This window comes from Mastigoproctus giganteus, chromosome 8, assembly GCF_048544385.1.
Source record: "Mastigoproctus giganteus isolate SK-2022 chromosome 8, ASM4854438v1, whole genome shotgun sequence".
NCBI lineage: Eukaryota > Metazoa > Arthropoda > Arachnida > Uropygi > Thelyphonidae > Mastigoproctus > Mastigoproctus giganteus.
Window position 1 is genome coordinate 100,279,585 of NC_143582.1, and position 18,729 is coordinate 100,298,313.

Below are 18,729 nucleotides of genomic sequence, written 5' to 3' on the forward strand. Positions count from 1 at the left end.
GTATAAATTAATGAAATTTGTGGGTATGGAATCACATAAGAGGAAATCCAGCTCCTTGACACAATGTAGTCTCATCAGTGAATTCCCCTTTCCCCACATATACAACTACCCTTAGTAGTGGCTAATCTTTTCCTGAAATATGCCACATATTACATTGGAAACGTGTCATGTGCTACCTAAGAGTGAATCATATTTGGAAGGGGTAGAAAAATGAAAACTACATTTAAGAATTTGTTTACCACTTTTCCATTAAAAACAAGAACCAAAAATTCCATATAAGGCTTTAAAGTTGGCCTCTTAAAAATAATCAATCATCCCATCCCCACTCACTGGTACATAGAGGAATTTTATAGTAAGCACTTGAAAGAATAAAGAAAATATTTGTTCTTACAGAATTGATGTCATGCAGAGCTCACTTTCACTCCTACCTGTAAAGGCTGTGAACACAAATTGTAGGTTCCAGTCATGCTGAAATATGAAATGCAATTTCTAAAAATAAAAGTGGAATTTACTCAGTGCATGATTATCTTCATTTCTGATTTTTCATATCAGTTTTAAATTTTTATGTAATTGGCTGAAAAGAGTTGCGATGCAGCCCTTTTCAGCCAGCCTGCAAATATGACAAACTGCATGACAGAAGAGATAGAGGTGATGTAGAATTTTGTTCTGGAGATCAAACGTGGTTTCACTGCTTAGATTAACATGTTCACTGAGCTTAGATTTGCAAGGGTCTTTTCTATGTGCCTTTAGTGTAACTTATAATATTTTTTATATTTTTATTTTTCATATAATATTTATCTGTGAAGAATAATCACGACAGCATCTGTTGTTTGCTGGCGTGATTATTCTTTCCAATAATCAAAGTGGTGATACTGCATTGGGTGATGTTAACTATCACCTTGTACTAACTGGTGACTCAGAGAGTTAGTCATCACTCTGTGATATGGATACCACATCTTCATTCCTGCTTACTTTGGTTACATATATACTGTTGGAAAAGGGCTGCATCGCAACTCTTTTCAGCCAATTACATAAAATGTTCTGACATCAATAGATGCATCTGAACAACATTCAGAATCTGCATCACTTGATGTTTTTTTTTTTTTTTTTTTTTTGTTTTTAGGAGCATTAGCAACTAAGGCCATATTGCTCCGGGGATATGCAGTGGTCATTCCCTGACCTTTCCGCATCCTCCGTATTTGGTGGGCACAGGCTCGAACCCCGGTCTAATCAAGAAGCGTGTGCTACGCACTGCTGCTCCTGCCCACCTGGCTACGGAGGCGCCTGCATCACTTGAATTAGAGTATCAGATGACATAACGAGCCTGATTCAATGTCATCAAGCTTTAACATGATGTTCATCCCTGTTCCTTTTCATTTTAACCAAGTATATAGCTTTTATAGTGCTCTCTAGACAGTGTGATTGACATTAAGCAAAATCTGCCATAATACAAACAGCACATAGTTCGATCAGTGTGCCGATATCAGTCAGTTGTGCATTTCATGTAACTTTTCATTTAAAGCATTCATTTACTGATTGCAATTGAATGGATGCATATTTGTGTTAAGGCCCAATACTTGCAGTTCATTTTGATGCAAGTTTGCATTCAAGCAGCAATTGTGTTAATGCCACCAATAATCAAAGTGGTGGTACTGCATTGGGTGATGTTAACTATCACCTTGTACTAACTGGTGACTCAGAGAGTTAGTCATCACTCTGTGATATGGATACCACATCTTCATTCCTGCTTACTTTGGTTACATATATACTGTTGGAAATATTCAAGGAATTTATCCTGTTAGGTGTGTGATTAGGATGGCCTGGTAGGTGTAGTGATTTTAGACTTAGCACAATGAGAATGTAGCAAGAGTTACTAACAGTCCCACTATTGAAGGTGCAAGCAAAGAATATAGTGTTATGGAATGACTGGACTTCACCAAAATTCAACCCTCTTAAATGACTTATGTCATTTAAATATAGTGGATCTGAGTTACATCTAGATCTACTGTATTTAAATAAGTGGTTCAATGCTGGAAGCGTGCACAGAAAATTAAGTGGGACCTGAATATAACACCTCCAACATTATTTCAGACTCCCAAATAGTAGCTTTAGTTGTCACTGCTGGAAGTATGTCCTCCACAAACCACAGTAAAACTGCATCTTAATTCTTAAGGTGCAGCGTTCATATGCAGTTGACAAAATGCAGACGTCAGGTTGTTGACAAACTGAATAGGTATTTTCTATTTCCATTTACACATGATGAATTCTTGAAGGAAGTTCATGCTAGAAGTTTATCAACTCTAACTGGCAGCTAAATGATTTTGAAATAACTGGGGAAAAAAGGAAGAGAGATTGTTGAAGTTAAACACAAGAAAGGCACCTGGGGTAGAGGGGATATATCCAATTATATTGTTTGTTTGTTATTTGGTTTTTAGGAGCATTAGCAACTAAGGCCATATTGCTCCGGGGATATGCGGTGGTCATTCCCTGACCTTCCCGCATCCTCTGTATTTGGTGGTCACGGGCTCGAACCCCCCAATTATATTAAGTGAGGCAGAAAATGAGATATGCAAATCCTTAGCCATAATTATGAAAGCATCTTTGGATTAATGGGAGGTTGCTGTGGACTGGAGATGATGATTAAAAGGTGACGTGACTAATTACAGACCTGTTAATTTCTGTTCGAGGGAAAATAGTGGAGCCACTGTAACCACTGATGCAGGACCATCTACACAGGAATGAAATTATAATGCAGTACAAGCATGGATTTGTTAAGGGCCAGATTTGTCTGACTGATTTCATTGAATACTTTGATGCAGTGACAAACGAACTGGATGCAAAAAATAATTCTGATATTATATACTTGGATTTCATGAAATCTTTTGATTCTGTTGCACATAAAATTGAAGTAGTGTGGTTATTGTTATTTTTTTGGTTTTTAGGAGCATTAGCAACTAAGGCCATATTGCTCCGAGGATATGCGGTGGTCATTCAGTGACCTTTCTGCATCCTCCGTATTTGGTGAGCACGGGCTCGAACCCCAATCCAATCAAGAAGCCTGTGCTACGCACTGCTGCTCCTGCCCACCTGGCTACGGAGGCGCAGTAGTGTGGCATGAAGTTTGGGTTTGGTTTTATTGGCGCATTAGCTACTAAGGCTATAATGTGCCAAGACCAGGTCATTTATAAAAAATTTTAAAGTTTCAGTGACCTAATTAGTTAGGTCACTATGTCAAAAGGTATAACAAATATATAAAAGCAAAATGTAAAAATTTTATATACGAGTAAAAATATTTATTGATTTTAAAAAGCTAAAAACAGCAGACACATTGTCATTGTCAGATAAAATCTGACTGAGTGTATACGGCTCAGTCAGATGGCTAAAAGCGGTAAAACGGATATTGCTAAAATCTGGACAGTCAATTAAAAGGTGTCTGATAGTTAAAGTCGTGCCAGGACACACACATAGGAGGGTCATCAGCCCTCAGCAAAAACGAATGAGTCAAATGACTGTGTCCTATGCGGGTCCGGGCAAGAACAACTTCCTCCTTACGATTCCTGCGCAGACTAGACTGCCACGGTTCAATTACAGGCTTTATACAATATAGTTTATTCTCAGTCTGTCTATTCCACAAATCCTGCCATTGGGAATGTATCTTCTGCTGTATTGTTTGCCTGTAGTCTGTATAGGGGACTGACAGGCAGCGATTATTATTGGAGATTGCTGATTTGGCTGCGGTGTCAGCCAAATCATTTCCCCTAATCCCAATGTGGCTGGGAATCCAGCAGAAGCGGATATCATATTCACGTCCAAGGAGGAAGTGAATCTTCTGCTGGATACTAGACAGAACTGGATGAGGATTATATCTTACAGATATTAAAGCCTGTAACATGCTGAGCGAGTCGGAATATAAAATGAACCGTTGGTATTGGCATTCACTAATGTGATCCAAGGCTAACTCTATAGCGTGCAGCTCTGCAGTAAATATGCTGCATTCAGAGGGAATTTGCTCCGATGTAGTGGTGTCTGTAAAGACAGCAGCAGATCCCACATATGATTCCAACTTAGAACCGTCTGTGTAGACTGGCGCGAAGTCAGAATATTCAGTTCGGTGTGCTGAATGAAGCTGCAGGTAGACAGATGATGGTGTGTCCGACTTTCCCCAATTTCTAAGAGACAAGTCACATGCCGGGACATGAGCATTCCAGGGTGGAAAGGGTTGCTTTGGTGTTCGGGTAACCTTGTCTACCTTGATATTGAGTTCTTTGAGTAGCTCTTGGAGACGAATACCAAAAGGACGATTGGCAGTCTTACGGGTATTGTATAAATTTTCCCATCGTGGCTCAAAGACAAATGGCCACGTAGGATGGTCTGGCAGGGATTTCAGTTTAAAAGCGTACTTTAAACACAACTGCTTACGTCGAAGTGATAACGGTGGTTCGTTTGCTTCGACGTATAAGCTCTGGACAGGAGATGTGCGATATGCTCCAGTAGCAATACGTAGGGCCTGATGATGGACGGGGTCCAGCCATCGTAGGACACTGTCTCTGGCTGAGGAATATACCTGGGACCCATAGTCTAGTTTGGATCGCACAAGCGCACGGTAAAGCCAAAGAAGGATACATCTGTCTGCTCCCCAAGATGTAGAGGAGAGCGAGCGGAGAATATTAAGCCCACGTGTGCACTCTGTGCGGAGTTGACGGATATGATCCAAAAAGTTCAGTTTTTTATCGAATATGAGTCCCAAGAATTTTATGTTCGCTGCTACTGGAATGGCATTTTGTCCGAGCCTTAATTCAGGCTCAGGATGAAGATTACGCTTGCGACAAAAGTGTACGCAAACGGTCTTCTCCGGCGAGAACCTGAAGCCATTAGCAAGTGCCCAGGAATTCAGACTATCAATGGCTTTCTGCAGTTGTCTTTCAATAACCCTCATGTTGCACGACTGACAAAAAATGCTAAAGTCATCAACATAGAGGGCACTGTTTACAGTTGGAGGAAGTTGTTCTGTGATGGAATTTATTTTGATGGCAAAAAGCGTGAGACTTAATACTGATCCTTGTGGTACTCCCTCTAGGCTATGTAAATCTTTTAAAATGCCAAATCTCCAAGTTGTGTCATACGCTTTCTCCATGTCAAAGAACACCGACACCAAGTGTTCGCGTTTTAGGAAAGCATCCCGGATGGATGCTTCCAATCTAATAAGATGGTCCAAAGTGGACCGGTTCCTTCGTAAGCCGCACTGGATGCTGGAGAGAAGGTCATTTGATTCTAAATACCATATTAAACGAGAATTGACCATTCTCTCCAGGATTTTGCACAGACAGCTAGTCAGAGCAATAGGATGATAATTGGTGGTGACTTTTGGATCCTTTCCTGGCTTAGGAAAGGCAAGAACGATTGCCTTTCGCCAGGAGTCCAGAAACTGCCCTTCAGTAAAGATTCTGTTATACAGAAGGAGCAGACAATCCATAGATTTTGGTGAAAGATGTTTAATCATTTCATAATGGATGCCATCTGGTCCAACAGCACTTGCTTTGGAAAGAGTGAGGGCTCTTTTCAGTTCCTCTATAGTGAACACCCCGTTGTAGGGATAGAGGCCCTTGGACTTAAAATTAAGTACTTGTTTTTCCAGTTTATGTTTCAGGACCAGGAACTCTGGGGAGTACGAAGATGTTGCAGAGATGTTAGAGAATGTTTCCCCAAGAGCATTGGCTATTGCAGTTGGATCTGCAATAGCGCATCCATTATAATCTAGGATTGAAGATGGGTGGGATGTATATTTTCCCTTCATTTTCCAGATTTTATCCCAGACTACCTTAGAGTTGGTAGACTGGTTAATAGATGATGTAAAACGGATCCACGATTCCTTTTGACTCTGACGACGGATGTAGCATGCTTTGGCACGTGCACGTTTGAAGGCTATAAGGTTGGTCGTGGTAGGATATCGGCGGAATATCCCCCACGCTTTGTTTTGAGCCTTTTTTGCTGCTGTGCATTGTGAATTCCACCAAGGTTTAGGAAATGGTGGAAACCGGACAGATGTTTTTGGAACAGCATTTCGCAGCTGCTTGGACAATATTTTCTGTGATGTACTTAACTGCATCATTGATAGTCTCTTGACTGACTGTGCTAAGATCAAAATTTGCCTGATGTTGGAAGGCAGTCCAGTCAGCCTGATCAATCTTCCACCGTGGTAACCTAAAAGGAAGACATGGGCTCCCACTGTGTAACAAGGTTATCACGGGGAAGTGATCGCTTCTGTATGGATTCTCCTCCACTTCCCAAGTGAGTGAAGGGAGTAGAGAAGGGGAGCAGATAGAGAGATCAATGGCAGAAAAAGTACGGGTAGGCATGTGGAAGAAGGTGTTTGTTCCAGTATTTAGAAGGGAAAGGTCATTGTCATTGAGCATACGCTCTATGACTCGTCCCCTTCCGTTGATGTTAGCACTACCCCACAGGGTAGTATGTCCGTTAAAATCCCCGAGAAGTAAGAAAGGGGGAGGCAGCTGCGTAAGAAGATCATCAAGGTCTGCCTGGGAGATGTCAGTCCCAGGTGGCAAATAAATGGAGCACACAGTTAATAGAAATCCCAATGAAAGGCGAATTGCAAAAGCCTCTATGCTGGTTGTAATTAGCAAGGGCTGCACTGGGGTCTGGTTACCCACAAGGATAGCCACTCCCCCATGTACAGAGCCATCCGCAATTCTATCCTTTCGAAAAATTGTGATGTTGTGCATGGTGGGATCATCATTTGCCTTCAGATATGTCTCCTGCAAGCAAAAGCAAACTGGCTCGTGCTTTTGCAGGAGGGCCTTGATGTCATCAATATTTCGCCGGAATCCACGACAATTCCATTGTAGGAATTCGGCCATTATTTTGGCTTGGTGGGTCCATCAGGCGGCTTCCGAGGTGCTGAGGGCTTACTTTTATCAGTCTTGGATTTATCTTTTTTGGGGAAAAATGGACGCTGTCCCGTGTCCATTTCCTCCTCCGCAAAGAGTTCCAAGACTGAATCTTCGGGTACCTCCTTCTGCTCGACATCCATCTTTTCTTGGGTAATAGGGGGGACTTCCCCTTTCTTATTCTTTTCTTTCATAACTACCTTTGTTACTTGTGGAGCATTAGGAGGTACCGTATAGGAGTGGCAGCTGATTGGTCCTTTTGTGCAGGTTTTTGAGAACTTAAGACATACTGCGCGATGGGAGTGAAAGACTCCTTTGGAGGAATGGTCATGTCCATCTGAGTTCTGACGGAACATCTCCCTGCTACCTTCTGGGCGTAGGTAGGTTTGTTGGTATTCAGGGGTTTGACCGATTTCCTTGCCTCCTGGTATGATATGTTAAGCTCTGCCTTCAGCCGTTGAATTTCTTTTTCTTCTTTCCACCTCTGGCATGCTCGTGAGTAGGCCGGGTGTTCGCCTTCACAGTTAATACAGGTGGGTTTTGCGGCTGAACATGCTGTTGTTTCGTGGTCCTTTGCACCGCATCGGGCGCATGAAAGGACTCCACGGCAGGCCATTTGAGAATGTCCATACTTCTGGCATTTAAAACACCGTAAAGGGTTTGGAACGTATGGACGCACTGAACAGTTGATGTATCCAGCTTTAATCTCGTCAGGCGGTTTAGGAGAGTTAAAAGTCACGATAACGCTCCTGGTTTTAACAATTTTTCCATCCCTTCGCGCAGTAATTCTCTTGACGGCAGTAACTCCCTGTGGTTTTAATTCGGAGCAGATTTCCTCCTCGGTTATGTCAAGAAGGTCCCACTCCGAAATGACACTTCTCGATGAATTGAGTGTTCTATGTGGTGTCACTGTTATAGGGATTCCTCCGATTGATGTTACTCGGAGTAGATGTTCAGACTGCCTGTCATTTTTTGTTTCAATCAAGAGGTCCCCAGAACGGAGCCTCTTAACTGACTTGGGTGAACCTGCTAACCCATCCAACCCTTTTTGGATAAAAAAGGGTGACATTTTTCCAATCGGTTTTTCATTCGTGGAGTGCATAATTAAGAACCTTGGGACTGGCCCTGATGGTAGTTCGGTTCACTGCCTCTTATTAGCAATAATGCTATCTGGATCTTTCTTTATGCTTTCAGATAGGGACCGGTTGGGGCCCCTGAAGAAATAAGTTTATCAGGATTCATTGAGGTTTTTATATTGTTCAGTGCCCGGGCTCCCCACCCACCACGGAGCCCAAAGGGACGCCCACTACCCGGCATGCAATAAATGCGCTCGGGAGTGGGACGCCAGGGCTACCCAGACACTATACCCGCACCGCCGCCAGCCTGAATCCTGTCCCTCGGACCATGAGGGTAGGGGTGTGGCATTGACACAGTTGACCCTCGCAGGCGAGCCTACTAGCCGATTGATCCTAGCCGGGCCTTCCAGGACCACCCGTCTTGTCGAAGCAGGGGCCAAAGTGGTGTATTGAAGCTGGGCCCCTCAACCACCAGGATCCCCCTTTCCGAATTTCCACGGGTCGCAGCGCACGGCAAACATGCCGGATTCCATTGATGTAAGCCTGGAACCTGGGCTGTGGGCGTTGGATCCCAGTGATGCTAGTCTGGAAGTCCAGCAGCGTCACTGGGAGGTCCCCTCGCCACGTACAGGTGCCCACGTCGAGGGGTGTGGCATGAAGTGCAAGTTAATTATAGGATATAGGGATGGTTGAGTGGGAGAAGACAGAAAGTGGTTATCAGTGGACACTGCTCTTCATAGACAAATATTATTAGAGGAATTTTGGTGCTGGCACTCAGTGTTGTTTTTTTCCTATTTATTAATGATATTTTATGATGAAGGTATATCAGGCTTTACATATAAGTTTGCAGATGATATAAAGGTTGGCAGAGTGGTTAATGACAGTAATGAAGGTATACTGCTAGAACAAGACCTAGAAAATTTAGGCAGATGGGCTGAGAAATGGCACTTGAAGTTTAACAATGAAAAATGCAATGATGATTATTGCATATGGGTAACAGTAATCATTGAGTAACATACCAATTGTGTGGTATTACACTCAGGGCAGTGGAAAATTAAAAGGACTTGGGATAGTTATGCAGTCAGATATGCTGTGACAGGCTGCCAAAAAAAGCTAATGCAATTTTGTCAATGATATACAGGAATTTTGCTAGGAGGAATAAGGTGATTATCCCATTGTATAAAACAGTGGTCAGGCCACATATTGGGTATTGCAAACAAGTCTGGAGGCCTCATTTTCAGAAAGATGCAGAGCTACTGAAAGGGGTACAGAGAAGGACAACACAAGTGACAAGGGGAACAAAAGTATGCTTTTAAAAGATATGCTTTAGTTCTGCAAATTGCAGCATCTGGAGACTAGGCACTTGTGAGGTGATTTAATTGAGGTATTTTGGGCTTTGGATTACTTCAGTAAACTGAATGCCGATGGGATACTTTCTCTTGCCCAGTCTATGAACATGAGGGGACAAATTCAATCTCAGGAAAGATGGTTGCAAAATAGATGTAAGATGTTTGCCTACAGCCAATGTGTGGTTGATTGCTGGAACAAGCTTCCATTGGTTGTTGTCGAAGTGGATAGTTTGAATAAATTCAAGGAAAAATTAGACAAACTATTGGAGGAGAGGGACAGATGAAATGGGAATGGGGTTTTTTTTGTTTTTTTTTTGGTTGATGCTGAACAAGTTGTTTCTTGCATCATTTTCCACTATTAATACAATTACTAAGAGGAACATTGGTCTGAAAACTAGCACAGGCCTTTGTTATTAATTATGGAAGTGTACAAAGCTTTTTCAAAGAATATTTGAGGAATCTGTTCATGTTGGTTCCTCAGTTCGTTACTTCTCAATTCATAATGGCATGTTAGAGCTAACATCTCTGTTTATGTCAAAAACCTACTGATATCAAAAAATTATGTTTTAAATAGAATAATCAGTGTAGCGTTGGTAATGACATCATGAATCATAATCAAAACAACAAAGTCCACAGTGGATGCATGAACACATCTTCACCTACAAAATGGCATATTCCATAAAGTCTGCTGATAAATGTATGATCATTACCTTTTTCGATATGAAAAGCATTATATACACTCAATGCAGGAAAAAAACGTTGCCCTGTGTCTGGACAATATTCTAGTGAAATTTTAAAGAAATTAGTATTAGCAGTAGTTGGGGCATACGATGCAAGAAAGCAAGCTTATAGAGCATCATCCGGGGGAGGGGGGGAACACCGTTCCCATTTCACCCATCCAGTCACTCCAAACGTTTGTCTAGTTCAGCTTTAAATTTATTTAAGCTATCAACTTCCACAACAACAGATGGAAGTCTGTTCCAGTAATCAACTACTTGCTGGCTAAAGGCAATTTCTGCACATCTATTCTACAACTGTCTTTCCTCAATTTGAATCTATGTCCCCCCAGGTTCTTAATCTGAGCAAGCAGAAGTATCCCGTCTGCTCAAGGCCTTATATATCTCGATCAGATCACCTTGCAGGTGACTAGTCTCCAGATGCTACAACTTGCAGAACTTAAGCCTTTCTTTGTAAGCGCACCCTTTGTTTCTCTCACCAATCTTGTTGCCCTTCTCTGTACTCGTTCTAGAAACTCTTACCTCCTAAAATGAGCCTTCCAGACCTGTATAGAGTACTCAAGGTGTGACCTGACCATTGCCTTATACAAAAGGTATAATCACCTCCTTGTCTCTGCTTGCAAAATTCCTATATATCATTGACAAAACTCCATGACCTGCTCTGGCAGTCTGTCATTAAATCACAATGGTTTCTCATAAGCACTTAGAAAAAAAAATAAAATAAAATAAATTGATGGAAAAGTGGGACACTCACCTGACACTGTTCAGCCCAATTTTCCATTGTTTTGCAATCCTCTATTTCTTTTTCTACCTCAAGTAAGCAATTCCTTGTATTTATCCAGATGATATCAATATTACAACCATTAACCCAGTTGTGATTAATTGAAATCACATCTTCCTGCAAAAAAAAAAAATTGAAGAAAATGACCAGTCACATCTAAGGAAATTTTTACTATGATAAAAAATGAAAATTACAACCTTCATTATGAGTAAATACTAGTATTATTTTTATCCTTTTGAAGACTCAGTTTCCAGCAGCAGCAGCAGCAGAGAGAGAGAGAGAGAGAGAGAGAGAGAGAGAGAGAGAGCACACGTGTGTGTGTGTAGGAGGTTGATCGAATAACATGAAAAATTGATATCTAGTGAAACTTAGAAGCAAGGATAAACCTTCAAGATTAAGAAGCCCTTGGCAGAAAGAACTTTGACAATTTTTAAGAAGAAATGCTACAGTTAACATTAGCAGAGGCATATGAGGCAAGAAAACAAGCTTATTAAGCATCAGCACAAAAAAAAAAAAAAAAAGTTTAAGTTCCTCCTTGAAATTATTTAAGCTCTCAACTTCCACAACAACATGCGTAATTTTGTTCCAGGATTCAACTACCCGCTGGCTAAAGGAAAATTTCCACACATCTATTCTACAACTGTCTTTTCTCAATTTGAGTTTATGCCCCCTCAACCTCATAATCTGAGCAAGAGGAAGAATCCAATCGGCATTGAGCCTGCTCAAACCATTCAAAGCCTTTAACCAGTGACACCATTATTTTCCCGGAACAGAAGTTAAACTAACAGGTATGTGATTACTTCTGTCACCATTTGATCGCACTTTATGAATTGGAGATACATTTCCATATCTCCAGTCTGCAGGGACCAACCCTGAGTCCAAGAATGCTCACATAATTATAGCTAAGGGCTTGCTTACTTCCTTTAATATAACTGGATAGATACAATCCAGGTGCCTTTCTCATGTTTAACTTCAACAATTTCTCCTCCACTTTGCTCTCTGTTATTACAAAATCATTTAACTCCCTGAAGTTTAATAAGTTTAATTTGAAGTTTAATAAGCTTCCGTTCTCCACTTCCCTACAGAATTCATTATGTGTGAATGTAGATGCAAAATACTCATTCAGTTTGTAGATGCAAAATACTCATTCAGTTTGTCAGCAACCTGAGCAGGATCATCCACATTGGAACCATCTATATCAAGTGGACCAATCTGACTGATCCCCTTCCTTCTAGAATTTACATAATTAAAGAAGTAAAGATGTCGTTGCTCTTTTTATTTGCATCCTTTGCAAAAGATTTCTTGTAATCAGCCTTTGCTTGCCTGACATCCTTTGTTACTTTATTACAGACCAGTTTTTATCTAACATAGGCTTCTGTTTCACACAATTTATATGCATACCATGCAATTTTCTTCTCTGGACAAGTTTCATTAGTTCAACTGAAATCCATTTAGGCCTATAGTTGAAGACTATTTCTTAACTGGTATGAAAAGCCTAGTGGTTTTATGATTAATTCACTGAAAGATTTCCATTTAGAATTTGCTGTTAGTAACGTCATCAGTTGGTCACACTGTACAGAGTTTAAAAACTGTCTGAGATCACTGTAGTCAACTTTACTAAAGCAAAATCCCCTCGCTTTACCCTTGATGGCAGTTACATCTTTAAGTAAATCCCAAATCAATACAATATGATCACTGCCACTTAGTGGTTCTTTTGTCTCCAAATTCCTAATGCATGAATAATCACTGCTGATAATCAGATCAAAAGGTATTACTTCCTCTAATCCAATAAAAGTAATTGGAAAGTAATCCAATAAATCACAAAATTCTTGCTGTGAGTATCCACTCCACAAGTTCCAGTCAATATTTGGAAATTAAAATTCAACATTATAAGGCATTCTGATTTATTGGCACATTCTATTTCTCAGTACAGCTGTTTGTTATACTGATCAGCCATTAGGCCTATAAGACACTCCTACTCTCAATTTTGCTTTACCAGTGCTTATGTCACACAAAACTTACTCAATATTGATGCAACCCCCCTCCTACTCCTTATATTTGAGTGACACAATGAACAATATCTCCATTTGATGTCTTAACCAGCACATCAAATTCATTAAATTTATTTGCTATACTTCTAGCATTGGTGTATATGCAAGTATACATGAAACTGTTCTTACTCTTAGTTACCCTAACACAGCCCATGTATTTACTCATTCCATGATGACTCCTAGTAGTCCTTGAAATCCCCAGCACCTTGCTTTCCAGGCAAGAATCAGTTTCACCTCTGCCTGAGGTACTGTTAATCTTTTAGTCTGTGAACCCCCCCAAGCTAGCAGTTTTCCGACCCACCTAACACTGCTACGATAACATCAGCAAATATTCTTGCACCCTTTCTATCCCATCCCTGTAGAAGTGGTCCTTCCTGTTAATGAGCAAAGTTCCTCTTCCCTTAAAAATTATGATCAGCATGGTAGACAGTGCAGAAAATTGCTGTTGCAAATTGGCAGATCGGACATCATGTAACAGATTTTTTCAGATTCTGACTGACAAAACATATCTGATTTCAATTCAATTCACTGTTATGTTGATCATTTTGATGACAGGCTCTATGATGGAATTTGGTCATTTGTTCCATTGAGATCTAATTGAATTTCAAAAATTACAGAAATTATAGGGGGAAGGTTTTTCACATGGAATAGGCTTATAACTATTATCCAGTCCAAGAATCCCTTACATAAACGATTTTATTAAGATGTTGTTATAGGCCTAATGAATCGGATGAAAATAAGCGATTGTGCAGAGAAAGAGTGGGCCAGTAAATCAGAATGTCTTATAATAGGGTATTTCAACTTCCCAGATATAGACTAGAACTTATGGGTTGGTCACTCGCACACTAGTAAGACTTGTGGATTTATTGGTGAACTATAGTAGGCTCACATGGGCTCGCGAGAGCACATTGTTTTTTTTGAAAATTTGCAAGCCCATTGTTGAGATGATAATTTATTTTACAAATCAAATCCTGAATGCAATTATCGAGCATCCAGAGCCGAAACTGCAGTGGGCCGAGTAGGGTAGAGTTAGAGTTATTACAAAATCACTTAGCTCCCTGTTAGCATTTGATAAACTTCTGGCACTCCCCTCATTGAATAACTCCTCATTTGTGAATGTAGATCCAAAATACTCATTCAGTTTATCAGCTACCTGAGCATGATCATCAACAGTCAACCCATCTATGTTAAGTGGTCCAATCTGATTCATCCCTTTCCTTCTAGAGTTTACATAAGTAAAGAACTCCTTGCTGTTTTTCTTTGCATCCTTTGCCAAAGATTTCTCATAATCTGCCTTCGCATGCCTAACTTCCTTTGTGACTTGATTACAGACTAGTTTATACCTGACATAGGCTTGTGTGTCGCCTGATACTTTATATGCATCCCATACATTCTTCTTCTTTTTCTTCTCTGCCACTAGCCTCATTAATTCATCTGACATCCATTAGGCCTAAACCTTGAAGAGTATTTCATAGTTGGAATGAAAAGCCTAGTAGCCTCCAAAATTAAGTCCCTGAAGGCTTACCATTTAGAATTCACTGTTGATAACATCATCAGTTGATCCTACTGTACAGAATTAAATTAAATTAAAAACTGTCTGAGACCTCTGTACTCACCTTTACGAAAGCAAAAGCCCTTCCCTTTAGCCTTGATGGTAGTTACATCTTATTAAGCTTTGCTATTTGAAACTGAATGGTAGTTACATCTTTAAATAATACCCACATCAATACACTGTGATCACTGTTACCAGTGGTTCCTTTATCTGCAGATTCTTAATGCATGAAGAATCATTACTGATAATCAGATCAAGAGCATTACTCCCTCTGGTTGCCTCTCGAACATGTTGCTGTAGAAAACAGTCATCCAATAAATCCACAAAAGTCTTGCTAGTGCGCGAGTGACCAACACACAAGTTCAAGTCAATATCTGAAAAGTTAAAATCTCCCATTATAAGATATTCTGATTTACTGGCCCACTCTATTTCTCTGCACAATTGCTCACTATACTCATCAGATTCATTACGCCTATAACACACTCCTACTCTCATTTTTCCTTTCCTAGTACTTATTTCACACCAAACAGACTCAACACTGTATTGTCCACCAGATTCAGTTGGATGCACTTCCTTAGATTTTATGTGTTTCTTAACTAACAGCATAACCCCTCCTCCCTTCCTATACACACTGTACTCCCCAAATTCCAACTCTGCACTGCCTATATCTGTGTGACACCACGTCTCTGATATCCTAACAATATCTGCCTGTGATGTCTTCACTAGCACTACAAGCTCATCAAATTTATGAACTATACTCCTAGTATTGGTGTACATACAAGTATACATGCACCTGTTCCTGCTCCTAGCCACTCTAACACAGCCCACGTATTTAGTTCTACTATGACTCCTAGCAGTCCTGGAAATCTCCATTACCTTGCTTTCCAGTCTGCTGCCCATTCTAATACAAGCAGTGCAAGAATCACTTTTTGCCTCTGCCTGCGGCCACTGTTAACCTCTTAGTCTGTGTATCCTCCCACGCTAGCAGTTTTCTGTCCCACCTAACATTGCCTCGATAGCATCGATTCATTAAGTAATATAATTGTTATATATTTTTTATTATATAATTTTTAATTTTTCTGATTTTTTTAAAATTTATTTCTGTTTTTTTTTTTTATTTATTTTTTTTTACGAAGTTTACGATGCTTAATAAAAAAAATTGGAACGAAGAGAAGATTCTGAAAATTTGTTTTTTATGTGATTGAAGATTTAATGGAAAGGGAAACACATTTCACCGTAATAATGTAAAATCCACAGAATTACAGCTATCGGTATTATTTCAAATGCAATAAGATAGAGTTATTACCTGTTCAAAATAGATTGCACTTACAGAAAAGTGCCAATAAACTGGAAACTGCAAATTGTTTTTGTTTTTTTGTAGTGACCTCCAGAAATGTGGTCACTACGAAAGTGACCTCCAATCATAGGATAACTATGAAAGTGTAGTGCATTTTAATGATTTGAATTTTTTTCTTCAAATTTGATTCTAAAAACTAGTGATCATGTTAAATGACGCCTACTTAGCATTAGTAGAGGTATATGATGTAAAAAAACAAGCTTATGCAGCATTAGCAAAAAAAAAAAAAAAAAAAAAAAAAACACTCCCATTTCACCCCTCCGTTCGTTCAAAATACCTGTCCAGCTGAGCCTTAAATTTATTTAGGCTATCAACTTCCACAACAAGGGATGGAAGTCTGTTCCACCGATCAACTACCCGCTGGCTAAAGGCAAATTTCTGCCCATCTATCCTACATCTGTCTTTCCTCAATTTGAATTTATGCCCTCTCAGGTGATTATTCTGAGCAAGGGAAAGAATCCCATCGGCACTCAGCATACTCAAACCATTCAAGGCTTTATACACCTCTATCAGATCACCGCACCGGTGCCTAGTCTCCAGACGCTGTAATTTGCAAAACTTAAGCCTTCATAAGAGCAACCCTTTGTTCCATTCATTAATCTTGTTGTCCTTCTCTGTACTAATTCCAGCAGCTCTACATCCTTCTTGAAATGAGGCCTCCAGACCTGTTTACAGTACTCATTGCCTTATACAAGGGAATAATCACCTGCTTATCCCTGCTAGAAAAAATCCTGTATCTCATTGACAAGAACACCATGAGCTACTCTTTCAGCCCATCTGCACTACTCAGAGAACTTCATGTCTGCCTGCACAATTACCCCCAGGTCCTTTTCATTCTCTACCACTGTCAGTGTAATACCACACGTTGCTCTGGGTTACTGTTTCCCATATGTAGTACATTACATTTCCCAATATTAAACTTCATTTGCCACCTCTCAGCCCATCTGTTCAACCTTTCCAGGTCCTGTTCCAGCAGCATAGCGTCAGAGTGTCCTTAACAACCCTGCCAACCTTTCTATCGTTTGCAAACTTGGACATTAAGCTTGATATACCATCATCAATATCATTTATAAATACAGAAAACAATAATGGACCCAACACTGAACCCTGAGGGACTCCACTAATAACATTAGTCCACGATGAGCAGTGTCTATTGATTACTACTCTCTTCTTCTCCGCGTCAACCATCCCTTTATCCATAGAAGCAATTTGCCTCCAGTGCCACACTGCTCCAATTTGTGCAGCAGTCTTCCATGTGCAACACATCAAAAACCTTTCTAAGATCCAAAAATATAATATCAAAGTTATTCCCTGCATCCAGTACAGGCGCCTCCGTAGCCAGGTGGGAAGGAGCAGCAGTGCGTAGCACACGCTTCTTGATTAGACCGGGGTTCGAGCCCGTCACCACCAAATACGGAGGATGCGGAAAGGTTAAGGAATGACCGCCGCATATCCTGGAGCAATATGGCCTTAGTTGCTAATGCTCCTAAAAACCAAACAACAACAACAAACAACATCCAGTACTTTTGTGACTGCATCATAGTATCTAATCAAATTGGTCAGGCAAGACTTCCCCTTAACAACGTCACACAGCGTGGTTATGCTGTGTTCGAGCTATAACTGAAGTCTTGTCTAGATGATCCTGCAGTGCTTCTTTAACCAGTGCCTCCATTACTTTTCCTGTAACAGAAGTTAAACTCACAGGTCTATAATTACTTGTGTTAGCCTTTGATCCTCCTTTGTGAATTGTGGTCACATTTGCACATCTCCAGTCTATGGGTACCTCCCCTAAGTCCAAAAAAGCTCTCATAATTATGGCTAAGGGTTTGCTTACTTCCTTTGCTGCCCCCTTTAATATAACTGGATAGATCCCATCCATCCCAGGTGCCTTTTTTATGTTTATCCTCAACAATTTCTCCTCCACTTTCCTCTCAGTTATTACAAAATCATCTAGCTCACTGCCATAGTTTACTTCACTTCTGGCATTCCCTTTCCTGAATAACTCCTCACGTGTGAATGTAGATGCAAAATATTCATTCAGTTTGTTAGCCACCTGAGCAGGATCCTCAACTGTTGAACCATCAATAATCCAGTGGACCAATCTGATTCATCCCCTTCTTCTAGAGTTTACATAAGTAAAGAACTGTTTGCTGTTTTTCTTTGCATCCTTTGCCAAAGATTTCTCATAATCTGCCTTCGCCTGCCTAACCTCCTTTGTAACTTGGTTATAGACCAGCTTATATCTATCATAGGCTTCTGTGTCACATGTTAATTTATATGTATCCCATGCATTTTTCTTCTCTGCCATATGTCTCATTAGTTCATCTGACATCCATTTAGGCCTAAACCTTGAACAATATTTCTTAGTTGGTATGTAAAGCCTAGTAGATTCCAAAATAAGTACTTTGAATGCTTCCCATTTTGAATTTGTTGTTGGTAACATCATCAGTTGGTCCCACTGTATAGAATTTAAATACTGTCTCAGACCATCGTAGTTTGCTTTACGAAAGCAAAAACCCTTCCCTTTATCCCTGATGGTAGTTATCTCTTTGAGTAAATCCCACATCAGCACACTGTGACCGCTGTCACCTAGAGTTTCCTTTAGCTGCAGATTCTTAATGCATGAAGAATCACTACTGATAATCAGATCAAGAGTATTACTACCTCTAGTTGACTCCCGAACATGCTGATGTAGAAAACAATCATCCAATAAATCCACAAAAGCCTTGCTAGTGTGTTAGTGACCAACCCACAAATTCCAGTCAATATCTGGGAAATTAAAATCCTACATTATAAGACTCTCTGATTTACTGGCCCACTCGATTTCCCTGTACAGTTTCTTATACTCATCAGAGTCATTAGGCCTATAGCACACTCCTACTCTCTATTTTGATCTTCCAATTCCAAATTTGATCACACCA

At 40.3% G+C, this 18,729-nt stretch overlaps 1 protein-coding gene across 1 annotated transcript in view; it reads right to left on the reverse strand.

The window, feature by feature from the left end:
• Positions 1 to 18,729, reverse strand: part of JMJD4 (jumonji domain containing 4) — a 193,931-nt gene that overhangs the window by 61,816 nt on the left and 113,386 nt on the right. The window contains exon 5 of the mRNA XM_090380301.1: positions 10,822 to 10,965. Within this exon, the coding sequence (XP_090236427.1) occupies positions 10,822 to 10,965 (144 nt within the window). The remainder of the gene's footprint in view (positions 1 to 10,821; positions 10,966 to 18,729) is intronic.